At 36.9% G+C, this 17,511-nt stretch overlaps 1 protein-coding gene across 7 annotated transcripts in view; it reads left to right on the top strand.

Moving 5' to 3' along the window:
- The window catches only part of Pam (peptidylglycine alpha-amidating monooxygenase), a 326,641-nt gene extending 318,850 nt beyond the window's left edge, over positions 1 to 7,791 (top strand). For 5 of the 7 annotated variants that reach the window (XM_021255825.2, XM_087180703.1, XM_021255821.2 and 2 more), the window contains 3 exons: positions 3,436 to 3,639; positions 6,160 to 6,213; positions 6,956 to 7,791. In XM_021255825.2, coding sequence (XP_021111484.1) covers positions 3,436 to 3,639; positions 6,160 to 6,213; positions 6,956 to 7,137 — 440 coding nt within the window. In that variant the 3' untranslated portion in view covers positions 7,138 to 7,791. The remainder of the gene's footprint in view (positions 1 to 3,435; positions 3,640 to 6,159; positions 6,214 to 6,955) is intronic. The other 2 variants (XM_087180704.1, XM_087180702.1) reach the window with 1 other exon arrangement.
- Positions 7,792 to 17,511: the final 9,720 nt, after the last annotated feature.

The following is a 17,511-nucleotide window of genomic DNA, read 5'->3' as shown; positions in this document are numbered from 1 at the left end:
TAGCACGCCATCTAAACCCTCACCCCACAATTGTCTGTGGTGAATTGGGTTGTAATTGCTGTGTTGGTGGACTAAGAATGAGCCTCCTCTCCAGCTATTCCAGGTCCTTCAGAGAAATGTGCTTATAAGCATATCGAGTATACAGTCACACAGGGATGCAGCTAGCCTCCCTTTTTAAATGCATTGCTTTAAAGAAAAAAAAAAACTTTTTACACATCGGCTTGTCAAAATATGTGTATTTCCAAATATCTGTAGAAATGCTCGAAGAGCTTATTATAGTGTAAGATTTTAAGACATTTTTGTTCTAAATAAAATACATCTGTCACCTCATATGATAAAAATCAGCATGTTCAGTACCCCTGTATCTCCCAGAAACCCTATGTCCTGACTAATGACAGCGTGCCTTCACTTCTCATTCATCAGGAATTCTCCAAGTTAATGAGGTTTTTAATTAAAATTTAGGATACAGAGTGAAAGTGGCACAATTTGGATTTGAGTTGAATTCTGAGATTCTTAAATAATATCTATTGTTTTAACCTCTTTATTCCACCTGAGTAAAGGACCCTGAGAATAGCAGCAATGTTGCTTTTTTAAGACTAAGGCATCCTAAATATTAACTTACTTTTCAAGAAATATAGAGTGTCTTTTAAATCTTAAACATACAGCAGCTTGTTCCAAAAGTTAGAATGTTCAAGTATTTTTAGTAGATGACACTCAAAATACAAGAAGTGGTGTGGAAAACAAGAATTCCTAAAGTAGGGTGTGTGTATCTTAGCAAGTTCATTGTCTTGCCCATCACACTTTCCATGAATGTTAAACTGATTCTTTTAGTCTGTCACCTATATCACTCACAGTTCTTTCTATTCAAGAGAGCTCATTCCTGACTCAATCTTATCAAAGAAACCAGCTGAGCTGGCACGATCATTGTATTAGGTACAAATAAATGCATATAAACCCAAATAAATTTGTATTAGGTACAAATGATAGGTAAAAAATACTAATTAATGGCTTAACAATATTTACCTTCAAATAAAAATAGACTCCTTCCAAAAACAGCAGTTCTTGAATATCAAGTTACATCTCTGGCTTGTGTTTTCTTTAATTCCATGATGTAATTTATTGTTTCTGTCTGCTTCAACACAGACTAAGTTTAAATACAGAACATTTTGAATACCTTTTCTATAATAATGAAGAAAAAGATAAAATAGTGATCAGAAAGACCAGGAATCACTTATACTCCTCTTAGAAACTGAGGCTTAGTAAGGTTAAATTTCAAGTCTCAAGTCTCCAAACCAGTCCTTTCCTTCCCTCCCCTGCAGGTTGTTAAAGCTGTGTGAGTAGATAAAAGAAAAGAAAGCATGTTCTCCTCTTTTCTATAATACAGGAAAGGATATCAGGCCTTTGAGGCCATCTGCAAAATGGTAATGATAATAGGGCCTGCTCATAGGTTTGGTGTGAAGATTAAAGGAAAGCAATACCTGACAGTGTGGATGCTCAATAGATGAATGGAGACTGTAATGGAACCTGGTTCAGGACATTGAAGCAACATATCCTACCTGCCAATTGCTTGTACCAGAAATTGTATTTACAGTGTTTTAAGTAATTTGAGAAACATCTCCGTAGAGGAGGATACAGCAAGCTATTAAACTAAACCTATGTGTATTAAACATTAATCACAGATTTCCCAGAATGTGTTATACCATCCAGCCTTGCCTTTTTGTCAAAATCTCCATGAGACTTGTCTTCGTTAGTTTTCTTGTTGCTGAGACAAAATATCTGCCACCCAACGTTAAAGGACGAAGGGTTTATTTCAGCTTACAGTTTGTAGATGTTTCAGTTCATAGTCAGCTTGCTCTAAGGCAGGGTGGCATGGCAGAGAGGCATGACAGAGGACAAATAGTTCATGACATGGCCGCGCAGGCAGGAGGCAGCAAGCAGCAGCAACAGCAGCCAGCCAGCCTTCCTCTCTGTCTTTATATTCCATCTAGGCTGCAGGTCTATTGATTGGTGCCACCCACATCCAGGGTGGAGCTTCCACTATCCACCCCTAGAACTATGCTAATCCCAGTTAGTGGACTAATTTAGTGCCACACACCTCACTCCCAGTATCACACACCCTAGATCCAGCCAGCTCTGAAAAGCCCAATCTATGAGTGTATGAGGCTTTGGGGGGACATCTAGACACAAGCCATAACTCTGTATTGTAGGGGGGAAGGATACACCAAGAAATAAAAATCTCAGAAACTTTGTGAGCCTTTTGGCAAACATGGTTATAACCTTTAGCCTGGAAAAAAACTTTATATCAGCCTTTGAACACTGTGGTTTCTGTACAAACATACATGTGCTTCTTAGGGGCAAGAATGTCTCAAGACCCAATCTCGTTTTTGGATTAGTAGTTATTAAGATCCCTGAAGTAGGGCCGGGGCTTTAGCTCAGTGGTTTTGCCGCCTGCTGCGCAAACTCAAGGACCGGAGTTCGATCCCCGGTCCACACACACAAAAAAATCTAATTGGATAAATTTTAGGGCCAGGGATTTAGCTCAGTGGTTCTGGCGCCTGCCTTGCAAGCACAAGGTCCCGAGTTCGATCCCCGGTGCCAAAAAATAAAAAAAAAAATCTTAAAAAAAATCCCTGAAGTAACTTGTATAGTTTTATTACATGAGCTTCTCAAATAGTACTTTAGGCCTGATACTACCCAGTACAGATATGACAGAATTATTTCTATCACCAGGAAAAGGACAGACACTGCATTTTTGTGCAGTTATATTTTGCTGAGAGCTATATGAAAGAAACTGCAAAGGACACAGCTCTTTTTTTCTCTTCGTAATCCAAGAATTGGTGTGTGCAACTATGCATGCAAAGTATTGAAAATTCATTGAACATGAAAGAAATTCATAAACCAAATGTATAAAGAAACAAATACTTAAGCTCCTTCTTTATGACAGACATTTACATAGAACAGTTTTATGGAGAAGATATTATTATCAAACTTTTACAAATGAGATTACTAAGCCCCAGATAATTTAAGTAACTTGCCCAAAGTTATACAGCTAGTATACAGAAGAAATGGGATTTGAGCTTAGGTTTGATTCCAGTATGCACACCAATTCTTTCCCCTCCACATTGCTGCCTGTGAGTTGAACTTTGGAAAAATGTGAAAGAAGGATATATATTTTGTGAAGTTACAGTTAAAGAAGGAACTAAAGGTAGAACCAATGAAATCCATTTTGAAGGTAAAAAGATCATTCTGTGAAAACAACTAATTCTAATATCTGCTGCCAACCTGGTAGATTCAGACATTGAAGCATGAAGCCCACATGCACTGGACCCAAAAAGGTCTCTGTGAACAAGTAGTGCTTTGACTGGGCAGGGACGGGTGAGAGGGTTTTGGAATCTTTGAGTCAGTTGAATATTGTGAACTCTTCTTTCCCTGAAGAACCTGAGGCAGTTGTTGAAAGCAAAATGGAGAACAAACCCAGCTCCTCAGAATTGCAGAAGATGCAAGAGAAACAAAAACTCATCACAGAGCCGGGCTCGGGAGTGTCCGTGGTTCTCATTACAACCCTTCTGGTTATTCCGGTGGTTGTCCTGCTGGTCATTGCCATATTTATTCGGTGGAAAAAATCAAGGGCCTTTGGAGGCAAGTAAAATGAGCCCCTTGAGCTGGGAACCTGCCTTTGAAAAATGTTTGGCCTTATTATCCTCAGGAGTTTGGTTGTGGGTTTTTTTTTCAGTGTCTTTATTGTTTTATTTGCTTTTAATGATCCTACCTTTTTTTGACATCATTGTCTATGTTTCACTTATCATCTGTAATTAATATCTCAAAAGGAAAAATGTCTGGAGCCCCTGGGATTTGGATAGTTAAATTTTAATACAACTTTAACGTTGCCTTTAGCAACTGGAGTAAACATAAGTTAATTGGCGTAAGTTAATATCTCCAAATAAGACTGTGTAGATAGTAGAATCAGTAGAAATTAAGGGATGAATCAGGGAGGAGAAGGGTGTTCTTGCTGTTAGCAGTAGGCTGGTCCTCAAAGTTCTTGGGTCAGTTATTTTGAGGTGTACTTTTACCCATCGGACTGGCCATAGTCCCTAGCCACATGACGTTGGGCAAGTTACTTATTCTCCCTAAACCAGTTCAGTTAGCATCTTATAACATTATCACAGTTTAGGATTCAGGCACTGAGTTTCTTTCAAGACATCCAAATAAATAAACAACACATCCCTTGTTTCCCACCTCTCAGTAGCAGTCCCTTGGCTATGTCCCATGGTCCTCAGGCAAGAAGAGTCTACAGCTGCATCTAGGAAGGAATCTGAGGACCAGCATGAGAGGTAGCATTTGATCAAGAAACAGCATCTGATCCTGTTTCAGGTCAGGGCAGCCATAGCAGGGATTCACTGCCCATGGCAAAACCCTGACATAGAAAAATACACAAAAACAAAACAGAGAGCTCAATTTAATAAGCTGTGAAAGGGAATTTTTCTTGGACTTTCTATTGCTGCTCATCTGCCGCCATAAATCTTTGCAAGACTACAGATAACTCTTCCCAGAAAGGACTTACATTGAGCCACTCGTATAGATGGGAAACTATCATCAAAACAAGGGCAAAGAAAAATAGTTATTTTCTCCATGGAGTTAGAAGTTTCAAGAGAGCAAGGATCCTGTATGCTTTGTTTATTGATATGTCCCTAGCACAAATGAAAGTCCTTTGCACTAGGGATTCAATAAATAATTGTTGAAAGAATGAATGAATAAACAAATGGAGTTCACAGAATAGAAGACACATGAAAGAAAGGTTACTTATATATAAAAGCTAAAATAGAGAGTGGTGAGCATGGCAGTAAATACACAGAATATTAGGAGCACACTGGGCTTGGGGACAGATGGCAAGCCATGGTACCCATCCCAAACTGGAGGGAGGGAGTGACATGGTACTGTCAGGTAGTGCCAACTTTACAGAAATCTGTTGGGAAGCTTGAACCACATGAAATCACCATTTTCATCTATGTTTTATTTAACACAGTTGCATTTGGTGTGGTTTAGTTAAGGTTTAGTTTAATGCATTTAATTCTAAAAGTAGTAGATCAGCAGCCTCTCACTTTTACTCATTATTTTTTCTGAAAAGCCTTACCTGTGCTAAGGTTTTTGGAAACCCTTCGAAAGGACCCTCATTGTTTCAGTCCTCGCATGTCTTCCACTGATGTCCCATGACAGACCCTGAGCCAGACTGAAGGGTTGTACAAAACTGAGCGAGGACTTGCCTGCCTCCTTGTGGATCTGGCTGTGATTTTTGGCTTTCTAACAATCACCAATCTTTTTTCCCTTCTTGCCTATTTCATTCCCCATCTACTCTTCTATCTCCCCACTATCTGCCTGTTAACCTCTTCAGGATGCTGCCTCCTCCTGAGGTGAGAGACTTAACAGAGGCACCCTGAGCCTGGCTCCCCTCACCGTAGCCCTTGAGAGAGCAGTGGAAGCCAAGAAAAGAGTGCAGGGAGATCCGTGGCAGGGGAAAAGTGGAGTCTTACAGGAGGGATGTCTCCTCACAAGAGAATTGATTCTTCATGAAGATAGCAGCCCCGTGGAGGGCTTTTAGATCACTGTATGCACTTGGAAAGCACTCAGGCTTTCATGTTGTAAACGGGAATGATGTACATGGACCCAGTGCTTTCTCAAGCAGGGTCCATCCTGTTCCCAATAGAAAGAGTAAAGCCTAACACAGACATTCCTAAATTGTCGTAACCACAGTTTCTAAATATTTACACAATATTGGTAACTTAATACTATCCTAACACAAATATATTGAGCATTTACTGTATATGTATCAGGCACTGTTCTAAGCATATCACATGCAGAGATAGATATTGTCATTGATCCCTCTTCCCCAGAGAAGAAAATGAGGCTCAGGGAATTTATCAATACTGCAGAGTAAGAGACACAGCCAGGACTGAAACCCTTATATACATCTCAATATGTATACATCTCAGGCCCCGATTACTTTCAATACTATATTGTCCTTTTTTTTTAGAATTACAAGTAGACAAGAACCAAGCCTTCCTAATCATTTATGAGCCCTTGATTTTATGTTGAAAGGTTGACTCCATGGATTGAAGAGAGTCATTAGGACTTACTTTCAAATCTGCCTTTTTTTTTTAACAGATTCTGAACACAAACTCGAGGCAAGTTCAGGAAGAGTGCTGGGAAGATTTAGAGGTATGCCTGTGACCTTTAAAAATTCTTCATATTTGGTTCAAAGTCAACAGGCACATGTCTTTTAAAGAGCAAGGGGATATTTCATATTTTGTCTCTGAAAATTAAACACCTGGGATGCAGCATAGCATCCCCCAGTGTAAATGCAGAATGCAAACCATAAACTAGACTGAATGTGTGCCTCTGGCAGCACATTTTTGGCTTTATTTTTTCCACTTTGCCATTCTTTATTGTCCAGTTCTCTTCCCCTACCTTCTATCTGGTTTCATTTGTCTTCTATAAATTTTCGGTCAGTCCTGTCAGCATGTCACTGCTTGTCATAGTGAAGATGACCTTTTCATATGACATCGGAATGAAGAGCTACTCGAGGGATGCCAATTCCAGAGAGTCAGGCGAGCAGGAGGTGAAAACTAAATCTGAAATATTCCTGCAGAAATACATAGCCACTACTGGGCTCCAGCCTCAGCACTGCAGAAAATTCTAAAAACACACCAGTGAAATAACAAGTCCTCTGGGGGAAAGGGACATAATCTTGGGAGAGGGAGGCTGTGTTTGTTCTTATTTTTAAATAAGTTTGTAGAGTAATAACCATAAGCTTCTTTATCTACCCTTCTGTCACTCTTTCTTTTATTTACCATTTCCCAACTCCAACTTCTGACTCTGTTGACCACTTAAGAATTTACAAGGAGACTGAGACTCATTTGTGTAAACTTTACTTCATTGTTTTATGGTTTGATTTCTTCAGGAAAGGGAAGTGGAGGCTTAAACCTTGGAAATTTCTTTGCAAGCCGTAAGGGCTACAGCCGAAAAGGGTTTGATCGCCTTAGCACTGAGGGCAGTGACCAAGAGAAAGAGGAGGATGATGGAAGTGAATCCGAAGAGGAGTATTCGGCACCTCTGCCCAAGCCAGCACCTTCAGCCTCCTGAAAACCAAGCTTTGAGTTTGAGTGAGATTTATCAAGAATGCCAGATTCCTTTCCCTTCAGCACGTTTAAAGTTTTGTGCATTTAATTGTAAACAGTACTAGTCTATGTGGGACAGTACACATTTTATTTACTTTGTTTTCATTAAGTTAACTTCTGTTTCTGGTTAAGGAATTTCCTAGAAATTCATGACAGTGCCATTGTCTTTACACCAACATAGAGTAGAGAAACCATCCTCTTCTTCCATCATAGTACTAATCTAAGGATGGAAGATTTGCTCCTTTACATTTTTGAGACTTTTTTGTGGATGTAAATATCCCCATATTCTCTGCTTGAACACAGTATTTTCCCAACAGCACTCCCATTGCCAGTGTCTTTCTTTGGTGCCTTTCCTGTTCAGCATTCTAAGCCTGTGGCAGTAAAGAGAAACTTTGTGCTACATGACGACAAAGCTGCTAAATCTCCTTCTATTTTTTTAAAATCACTAACATTATATTGCAACAAGAGAAAGAAAAAAGTCTCTATTTAAATTCTTTTTTTAATTTCTTCTTCAGTTGGTGTGTTCCTGGGATGTCTTATTTTTAGATGGTTACACTGTTAGAACACTATTTTCAGAATCTGAATGTAATTTGTGTAATAAAGTGTTTTCAGAGCATTAGCTGTCAGAGTGTATTTTGCAATTTCTACATATTTGCAGGGTTTTGTATACAACTTTTGTAAAAATTACATGAACCACAGATATGGTAAAACTTGCTCAGTGTCATCAACCAAAAGAAATATGTTCTACTGTATAAAATGTAGAAGAAATTTTATGTAGCTAATGTAAATTAAAAGCCAACCTAAGAGCTTATGCACATGTATAAAACCAGATTCTCTTTGAAAATTCATGGAAGATTTTTTTCCTGTAGTATTTCAATCAGAGAGTAAATATTATAATAAATATGATCATAGCTATGAGGAAAACTATGTCTCAAATTACATATATAAATTAATCTATCAGTGTAGATTACAATAGTTTCCCTGTAAAGAATAACTTCACCCAAATTCCTATATACCTATATGATACAATGATAGTATCTACCATTGACTACAGATTACTTTTAGAACACCTTTTTCATAATACATCAGTGTAATTTCATGAAAACCTGATTGTTTTCCATTTTAAAGTGATTAGACTCTAGAACTCTGTCTTCACAATGACTTTTTGTATATTTTCATAACAGCTCCCTTATTAGTTGGAATATTACAGATTTCATTGACTAATCATGAAAACAATGCTTAGTACTTTATAGAAAAATTACATTAGAATATCTTCTATATAATTTTTTAAAATCTAATTTAATATAATCCTTCTCCCCTCATATTTGATACCAAAGACCCCCTGAAGTGTTGTCATTTTCTATATGCTTACCTCACCCACTTGTTAAAGCTTAATTTAGGCATCATTCTCAAATGAAAAAAAAGCTTTTTTCCTCTCTCTGACCATTTCTTTATGCTCCTTTCAGGAAATCAGTAGTAAACTTAGAATCACAATAGCACTCTTCTGTTGTATAGACACATGTTTATTCTATCTTATAATTTTTATTTAAAATATCAGTGTTAGTCCAGTCCAGTGTGTTTAATACTTTTGGTTTTTACTCAGGTTTTCTTACATTGAGAAAATTAGTTGACTTACACCAAAATCATGTTTTGTAGTGCAGTGTTGATTATTGTGTCCATTAGCCACACTTTTTTAATGATATATACTCCTAATCGTGTTCTTTTGCAGTTTTACTGTGGCTTAATAGGTGAGAAAAAAGATGAAAGTGCTGACTTATCAATAGGCAAGAAAGAAAATGAGAAAACAAACATAAAAAGCTGATACCAAGAATTCCTGTTACACTTGCTCATGGAGAACAAGCTTGGCTTGAGACTTTCTAGTAGCTCATTAAGTAAAATCTGATTCCTTACATAATTCATGAGTCCATTAAACTTTTAGTATTTGTAATATTGAGGTCAGAAAAATTAGTTCCCAAGTGTCTTCTAAAAGATAGCACCATGTTGTGTAATTAAAGTCTTCAACAATAGACCTAGAGCAGACAAATGGATTTTACAGGTCTGTTCTTGCATGTATTTTAACATAAGCACACAAGATTAAAAGAAGGGAGACTTTGAAAAAGAAAGTCTGCCAGGACATTACAGTCCTGTCCTAATACAGCACCCTTACTCTGTTAGCCTGGCTTGATTAAAGGTGGTAGGCTAGAGCTGAATAGCCCAAGTTGACTTCAGGCAGTCTTAACCACTGATTATGGTTCTTAGCTCAGTGTCATCTGTTGAGTCAGAGATTGTAAGACCTGGAGAGAGTCCTGGAGGAGTGGAGGATTCGTAGTAGAATCACTTGGGGAATTTAAGAAAAACCTGTTGGGCTTATCACAAGAGATCTTGATTTACAGTAGCTGGCCTGCAATAGAAGACAGGTGTAGGTCATGTCCTTAAATTTCTCCAGGTGGTTCTAATATACAGATGGAGTTGGAAACCATTGTCTCTGAGAATGGCTAGTCTACTCTTCAAAGCATGACAAGTGCATAGCTGTTTTTTAATATATAGTTTATAGGCATTTGGGAAAGGAAGATGGGATTTAAAGTGTTTGATATGACTGTTAGCACTAAGAGCTGAATGTCTTGTGTGGTGTGTTAAATTGGATACTTACAATGGCCATCATTGACTTACTAAAAACATAAAGGAAAACATTCAGTTTTTTAATTAAATTATCTCGTGAATATAATTTGAAGAAGTTTTAAAAGAATAACTTTATCATTCACTGAACTGGCTGAATTATTGTATGCATAAAATCTTTTGTTCTGAGCTTTCTTCCTTAGTTTATTAAAGCAGTCTATTCTTTTCAAAATTTCTATGCAGCCTTAAACGTTCATCCAGGTGTTATATAAATTAAATAAAGGAGTGGCAATGAAGTAACAGACATTGTATTAGGGTTTATTCCTCTAATAATCACCATCACAGTACTTCAAAGTTGATGTAAGTCAGAGTTGGCATGGCCTATAGGAAAACATCTCAAACTTCCGTATTGGTAGGAATCAATTTGGAGTCCTTATTTTAAGAGAGCCAACTAGGTCTCATTCCCAGAGTTTTTGGTTGACTACACTGGGTAGGGCCAAGATATGCATTTTTTAAGGAGCACCCCTGGTGATTCAAATGGTCTTGTCTCCCAGAAACAATCCTATAGAGAGTAGCTGAGCTTTCAAACAGTATCAGGCAAACAAAGCCATATTCTCAAATGTGTGGTCTCTGGACACTGATAGATTGAGAAGTTATTCACCCCAGTTCCTCAGATCACAAAAAACGAAACAAAATAAAATAAGAATACCCCCCAGATGCCCATTATCTGTGTGGCCACAACTTAGCAACTCCTCCATTTGGTCCTCTGACACTGATTATCTCACTGGAGAAAATAACTTAGGTAGACAGAAGACCACTAGGGGCCTCCTGAGAACCTGGTAAAAATATCAAAGTCAACTACAAGTTCAGTTTGTAACAATATTCCATGCTAGACTTACTTTTTTAAACGTTTGCGTCACATTTAAAGACAAAAGTGGACCTAATTTTTGCATTTTCTAGTATTGTGATTTAATTAAGGGTACATATTCATTCTAGAGGGTATTTTGGTGATGATGAACATGACTTCCCTTTTCAGCCTTAAAATTTTTGAAGAATCAAAAAGCACAAAGATCCCAATCAATTATATATACAAATCAGGGGCACAAAACAAAGACATGTAATTTCTGTGATTCAAAATTTAGAACACACTGTACTATCATAGAGAAGATATTTACCAATGAATACCTGATGATAAAGTGCTTATGTTGAGATATACAAAACAGGAGTTTCATGAAAACAAGCCTGACTGTAGAACCCTTTCCATTTCTGAACAAGAATGTATTTTATCATATGAAAGCTCTTAAAATGAACAGTGGTCACTTGATAATGCTCTGTTTATTTCATCTATTATACTACTTAATTCTCCTTACCTTTCAAAAATATTGTGGCAAACTGAAGGTAAGTCCTTTAAAATCCTGGTTCTACTCTCATATTCCATTGCCTAATAATGTTCACCAGACTCCTCCTGACCAAAACTTACTGTAGTTGTGAGTTTCTGTTTTGTTTACTTGGCAATTAATTTGTTCTCTATCCCTGGAAGAGATTATAAAGTTGCATGTGGCTAGACTACACAAATGTAGTAGTCCTTACAACTCGGTCCTACATTTAGATAGGGAGACAGTATTATTCAATAGTATGTCCCAGTCTTAAGTAATACTGAATTTGGAAAGAACACTGGCTTAGGATTAGAAAGACTTGAAATCCCAAGTTCTAGATTTTATAATTTTATATGTAATTTTACATTTCAGTCTTTTTTTAGTGATAAATTACAACTCAATTCAAATAGATTTGAGAACAGTTCTTAGTTATAAGAAGTAATAATGATGAAAATAATAATAAGGAATTGATAATTTGTCAAAGGAAAATATTATTACTAGTTGATTCACATAGCTGAAAAACCCAGGTGTGCTATCTCCAGAGACTCGGATGATGCAGACAGTATTCTGCTTCCCTCCACCCCCAGTTTGCTGTCCTATGTGGTTTGCTTTATGCAGACTCTTTCCATGTGTGGTAATAGAGATAAAGCAGCCAGGAACTCTACGTTTCAATGCTACCAGCATTAACTTTGAGATAGGTTTTCTTTCTTGAGAGTTCCAGTACTTTGACTACCTGGCCCAAATGAACTCTGTACTGACCTCAAAACTTCTGTGCTGGATTAGCCAGGCTTCCATAGAGCCAGAGGCTGAGTCATGTCCCAGAGTTGGCCTTGCTGATTGATGATTTAGAAAGCAGGGCCCGGGGATGTAGCTCAGTGGCGCCACACCTGCCTGGCAAGTGCAAGGTCCTGAGTTTGATCCCAGGTACAGGAAAAAAAAAAAAAAAAAGTAGAAAGGAGTGCTTGTGATAGTGTTTCTGGTTGAATAAGAGTAGATTCTGGGGAAGGAAAAGATTGCAGATATTCACTACTGCTCTATTAGAACCTCTACTACTTAGCCATATTATTTCTCATATTAAGCGGTTTACTGAAAAATCTATTTTTCATATTACAATAAAAAGTGACACTATATGAGTCTCTCTGTCTTCCTCACTCCCTCTCATTTTAAACTACACAATATGTATTCTCACAAATAATATTGGACACAAAAAGAAATACAGACAAAGAATCAGGAACAGAAATTTGAAGCCAAAATGTTTTCTTTCTACCATGATTTCTTTCCAACTGAGGTTGATGGAATCAGATAACTTCCAGTCAACAAAGTAGATAATTGCCTTAGTCATAAAAATATAAACCAATAAATCTTGGGGTTCTCAATCCATTTATTCTAAAATAAACATGCAAGCAAATTATGTTTGACTGTCAAACATAATTTTACTGGTCAAAATTTCAAAGCTGCTGAAGTATTGAAGACTATTACAATGAACCTCTCTATCCTCTTCAAGTAGTCTGAGATTCACCAGTGTTTCATATTTTCCAATATTTTTAGTATTTCTTTCCCATAAACACATATGCACACACACTACAGTATTTTTTGCTGAATCATTTGAAGATAAGTTGTGTTATGTGAAAGCTTTGTGTAACAATTATACCTCAACAAAGCTAGAAAAAAAACTTTAGAAGACACCAGGAGGAACTAAAAAAAGTTATAAACATTGTAACTATTTCCTTAAATACTGTCACATATGTCACCTGAGAACTAAGGCATTCTTCAATATAACCACACAGACAGTTACCACACCCGAGATATTTAACACTGTTTCCATATTATCACTCAATGAGTAGCCCATCTCCAAATTCACAGTGTAGCTGGGGATTTAGCTCAGTGGTTTCGCCACCTGCTGTGCAAGCACAAGGACCCAAGTTCGATCCCCGGTAAAAAAAAAAAAAAAAACCTGTGGCACAGTGTCACCAAAATACTCTTGGGAACTTTTAATTTTTGACCCAAGGTCTAATTGAGATTCACACAATGTATTTATTTATATCTCCCTTGTCTCTTTTTATCTAAAGTAAGCCATTTGCTATTTTTTTCCTTCCAAAACAAATATTTTTGAAGAGTGCAGACCAGTAGTCTGGACTTAATCTGTCTCATGATTAGATGCATGATTGTGATGTTGCCTGCTTCTTATTAGGATTACATAATGTCAGCTTGCCCCATATGCATGATTCTAAATTTTATTTTTTAACTAATAATGTCATGCCAAATCTAGCTGGTTGCCCAGGTTGGCCCAGAACTCATGAGGCTCAAGGGTTCCTCCTGCTTCAGCCTGCTGAGTAACGGACTACAAGCATGTGTCATTACTTATTAGTAATGATTTTCTATCATTTTATCTTCATTTATTAGCTGACATTCTTCTGCAAGTGACTGAGAATCTGTCTCTAAAAGAAATTGGCAGCATCTATTCAGGAGTATAGAACAATCTTTCCATCGTATTTGCAAGCATGCTCACCAAACTTATGGTTCAAATATCATTAAATCTTTCATTTTCCTGCTTAATTTCTCTAGTCTTTATTTCTCTTATTATCAAAGAGTCAAATATCAGCCTTTCAAAGGTTGGCTTCTTCTTCTGAAATTGTAAAGCAAATAAAACCAAGGTCCCCAAAAGAGAATATTGGGCACAGAATTAATAGGTTTCCAGATGCAGCAGGGAGCATATTTAAGTGTCATTCCACCATGTCCTATTAGTGCCTTTTTGCTGTCTTAGGATGTGGCAGTGGAATTGTTCTCTGTAGCAGTCCTAAAAAAGGCTGCCACTGGTGCCTGTGGGCTGCACTTATCCCAGCTGCCCTTGCTGATTGCTATCCACGACTTCTGCAGACCAAAGTTTTTAGTGCTAGGCTATTTTAGTTTACACACAAGCCCAGGAGTTCTGGGTAAGGGCTGTTTCTGATACTTTGCCCTAAGGACATAAAATGATCACTTGTGTTCCTTGAAAGAGGATTTCCTTGAAATCCAGAATTCTATTACCACCCAACATACACTTCTTTTTCTCACCAGAGACTGAGACTGGCTATTTGTACTCTGTATTTTTTCTAAGACAGCCTCCTAGGGAATCTCAAGTACCCAATCCAGCCTTGCCAGAATGCTTCCTTTCATGATTTAAAGATAATTCTGACACCTATCACATAGTAAACATTTCTAAATATCTAAAAGGAAACCAACAAAAATAAATCCCCTAAGTTCTGAAAACATGGTGATGAAGATAATAGTGTAGTTCTGCTGGAATTTATTTTTATCACCTATTTTCTCCCTTTATTAAATATCAAAATGTAGGGGCCGGGGATTTAGCACAGTGGTTCCACTGCCTACCTCACAACCACAAGGACCTGAGTTCGATCCCCGGTACAATAAATAAATAAATAAATAAATAAATATCAAAATGTAATCCCTGGCTGAGTACCCTACTCAACATATATTAATACATTTTTTAAAATGAGGCCCAAAGAAAGAAATTGACTAGTTACATTAATCCCAATGCCTCTTTTGGCTGATTTGATTTCTGGCACTTTTAATTTCAGTCTGTTTACCCTTACTGCAAGAATTCACAAAAATCTTTTAAGAGTGTCAAATGTCTAGGGCTTTGTTTGCTCTCCATTCAAAATGAAGTGATCCTTTCTTAAAACTGCAACCATAATTCTCACATCTGTGATAAAATATGTACCTAGGTAATCCAACCAAAAAATTAAATAAATTGAAAGGCAAATGATCCATTAAGAAGCCATAGAATTTTAACATGTGCAAATAAAAAAATTAAAAAGCACAGTTTTGCTTGCTAGGGTCTATAACCTAGTAAAGTAGCAAAAACAGTTCTGTAAATGACTACAGTATGAGTCATAAGAGGAGAAAATGCAAAACACTGTCAAACGTCATTGAAGAGCAGTAGGGCTTCATAAAGAAGGTGATATTTGAGCAAAGGAGAGCAGTGTGGGAAAATACTTACCCTGCTAAGGGGTTGGCAGAAGAACAACATTCTATAGAGCTCCAGTTAGTTTAGGGGAACAATGGTGGATGGGCTGGAAAGACAGCTTGATGCCACAAAAAGTTTTCAAGACCATGAAGAGGAATTTGGCCTTTGGCTGCATTTCATATACTTGATTTTGTCACATATATTAATATACTGAGGTCTATTATAAAAAGTAATGAAAAATCTTTGCTTTCATCATCAAACAATACAAAGAAAATTACAAGATATATTTGTAACAAAAGCTCCAGTTAGTCCAAATTCTTGGAAATAGGTTGTTTTGTTCTTTTTATAAATATTGGATTAAAGCTGCCTATTATATATATTATTGAGAAATATTTTCTCCCAGTTTGTGGGATATCTTTTCTTTCTCTCAGTGTTGCCTTTCAAAGGGAAGTTTTCAACTTTAATGAAGTCCAGTTTGATATATTTCTCCACAGTCACAGTTTTCATAGAAATATTTAAGAATATAACCAATGTTCTGAATTTTTTTTGTTTCAATTCTAAAAAGAGAGGTAAGTACCAATGAGACTTCCTTTCCCAGAGGCCTGCTTACTTCTCCAGCCCATTTCACCTGGCCATCCAACCCAAACCCACCTCTCTTCATCACCCTTCTCACTCCAAGCTGAGGCTGTGTTCAAGTTTGTTCTCAAATGCCCATGCGCTTATTGGCCACTCAGCTTCGAGAGAGCTTTCCAACTTTCTAGAAAAATTTCCCCTATCAAAGGTCACCGGTTTAAACTTGAGTTTTTAAAAGAGAGAACTTTAGTAGCCCATCACCTCAAATTTTCTAGATTAAGAGAACATGTAGGATAACATCAGGGATCTGTTTGTATCTTTGCCACTCTATCATTTGACCTGTCTCAGTTTTTATCCCAACGTTCTGATTTCCTCCATGTTGACTTCTTTCTCTAGAATGTTCTTTCTGTGTAGTATGAAAGATATCCCTGGTAGATCTCTGAAAAATTAAAGAAAGGGTCTTTTTTGCTCTGTCCATTTCTGCATCTCCCCCACCCTCTGTTGCAACAAAGGACTCAGAAACACAAGAACACTAAGGTTTTGATTTTATTTTTCAAAAATGGCAATGAATTTGCAAAAAGTTTATCTTTTTGTCTTGTGGCTCACTCTGTTAGATGTGAGGAAACTTTTCCCTGAAGCTTCTAAGAAACCTTCCCTCACAGGTATTACTTGATCATTTCTGGCCTTATCCATGACAAAGAGCAAATAGGATTACTTTTAGGGTACTTGGGCACATACAAGATGCTTGGATAAGATCAGCTTCTCTTTAGGCTCACACCTTCATAGGAGAAATGCTAAATAAATCTGGGTTGAAAGAAGAAGAAAATTATTACTGAATGGACAACAAAAACTCCACTACAGGCTGGCTGAAATTAATAGATACCTGCTTATCTTTCTGACAATCTAGAAAGTAGTTCACAATCTAGAAGAGAGGGTAGCCATAGATTCATTCACTAAGTCCAGTGATGGAAGTAGAGTTAAACACCTGATTAAATTTGGAGTGAGGGACATTAGAAGAGTGTATTAATGTTAAGAAGGCATTGGATAGAAAAAAGTTAAAATTAAAGTAGCAAATAGTTGTCAATAGCAGCAAATACTCTTTGTATAGCTCTCCTTTAGTTATTTAACATTTTACATCACTCGAGTTTATGTAAAAGTCAAATATTGCATCATTTATTCAATATGCCATACAGTTCCAAGTGAAAATACAATTTCAGGGTAACAATAAAAGTCTATTTAAAAAACGATCCTGGATGAGTCTTTTTTTTAAAAAAAAAAAAAAAAAGGCTCCAAAATATTGTATTGGTTCCAAAATTACTGGGCTGAAAAGATTCTGAATTCCACACCAAAGACTATAAAAAGTATTTTAGTTACATTTTCATTTTTGCATATGTAAATATTTAAACACAACATTATTTTCTTTGAGAAGCCTAGTGTACCCTTTTCCTTTTCAGATAGATCAACGTGGATAGGTGGATTACAAATAAATAAATTGATCTCCTGACTAATGACTGATTAATAGACTGTCAATCACAATATGAAGGAGTGAAGGAACAGGAAGAGAGAAGGAGAAATCCACATCTATACCATAGATTCTTCATAGATTCTTTAGGATAGTAATTACTAGTACAGTGAATGGCTGACATCTGGTGGTAAAATTTAGTACAAAAAAAAAAAGGTGGGTTTTTTTACTCATAAAAATCAGTGCTTAGCAGTGAATAATGACACTGTTTTCAAGAAGACTAATTAAAAAGGCCACTAGCCATCTGTTTGTTATGTCTACAACATGCCAAGCATCTAAGTGTTT

Source organism: Heterocephalus glaber, unplaced genomic scaffold, assembly GCF_053883595.1.
Source record: "Heterocephalus glaber isolate CG9 unplaced genomic scaffold, H.glaber_assembly_v1.0 deba00001465, whole genome shotgun sequence".
In the NCBI taxonomy this organism is placed as follows: Eukaryota; Metazoa; Chordata; class Mammalia; order Rodentia; family Bathyergidae; genus Heterocephalus; species Heterocephalus glaber.
This window is presented reverse-complemented; position numbering and strand designations above follow the sequence as displayed.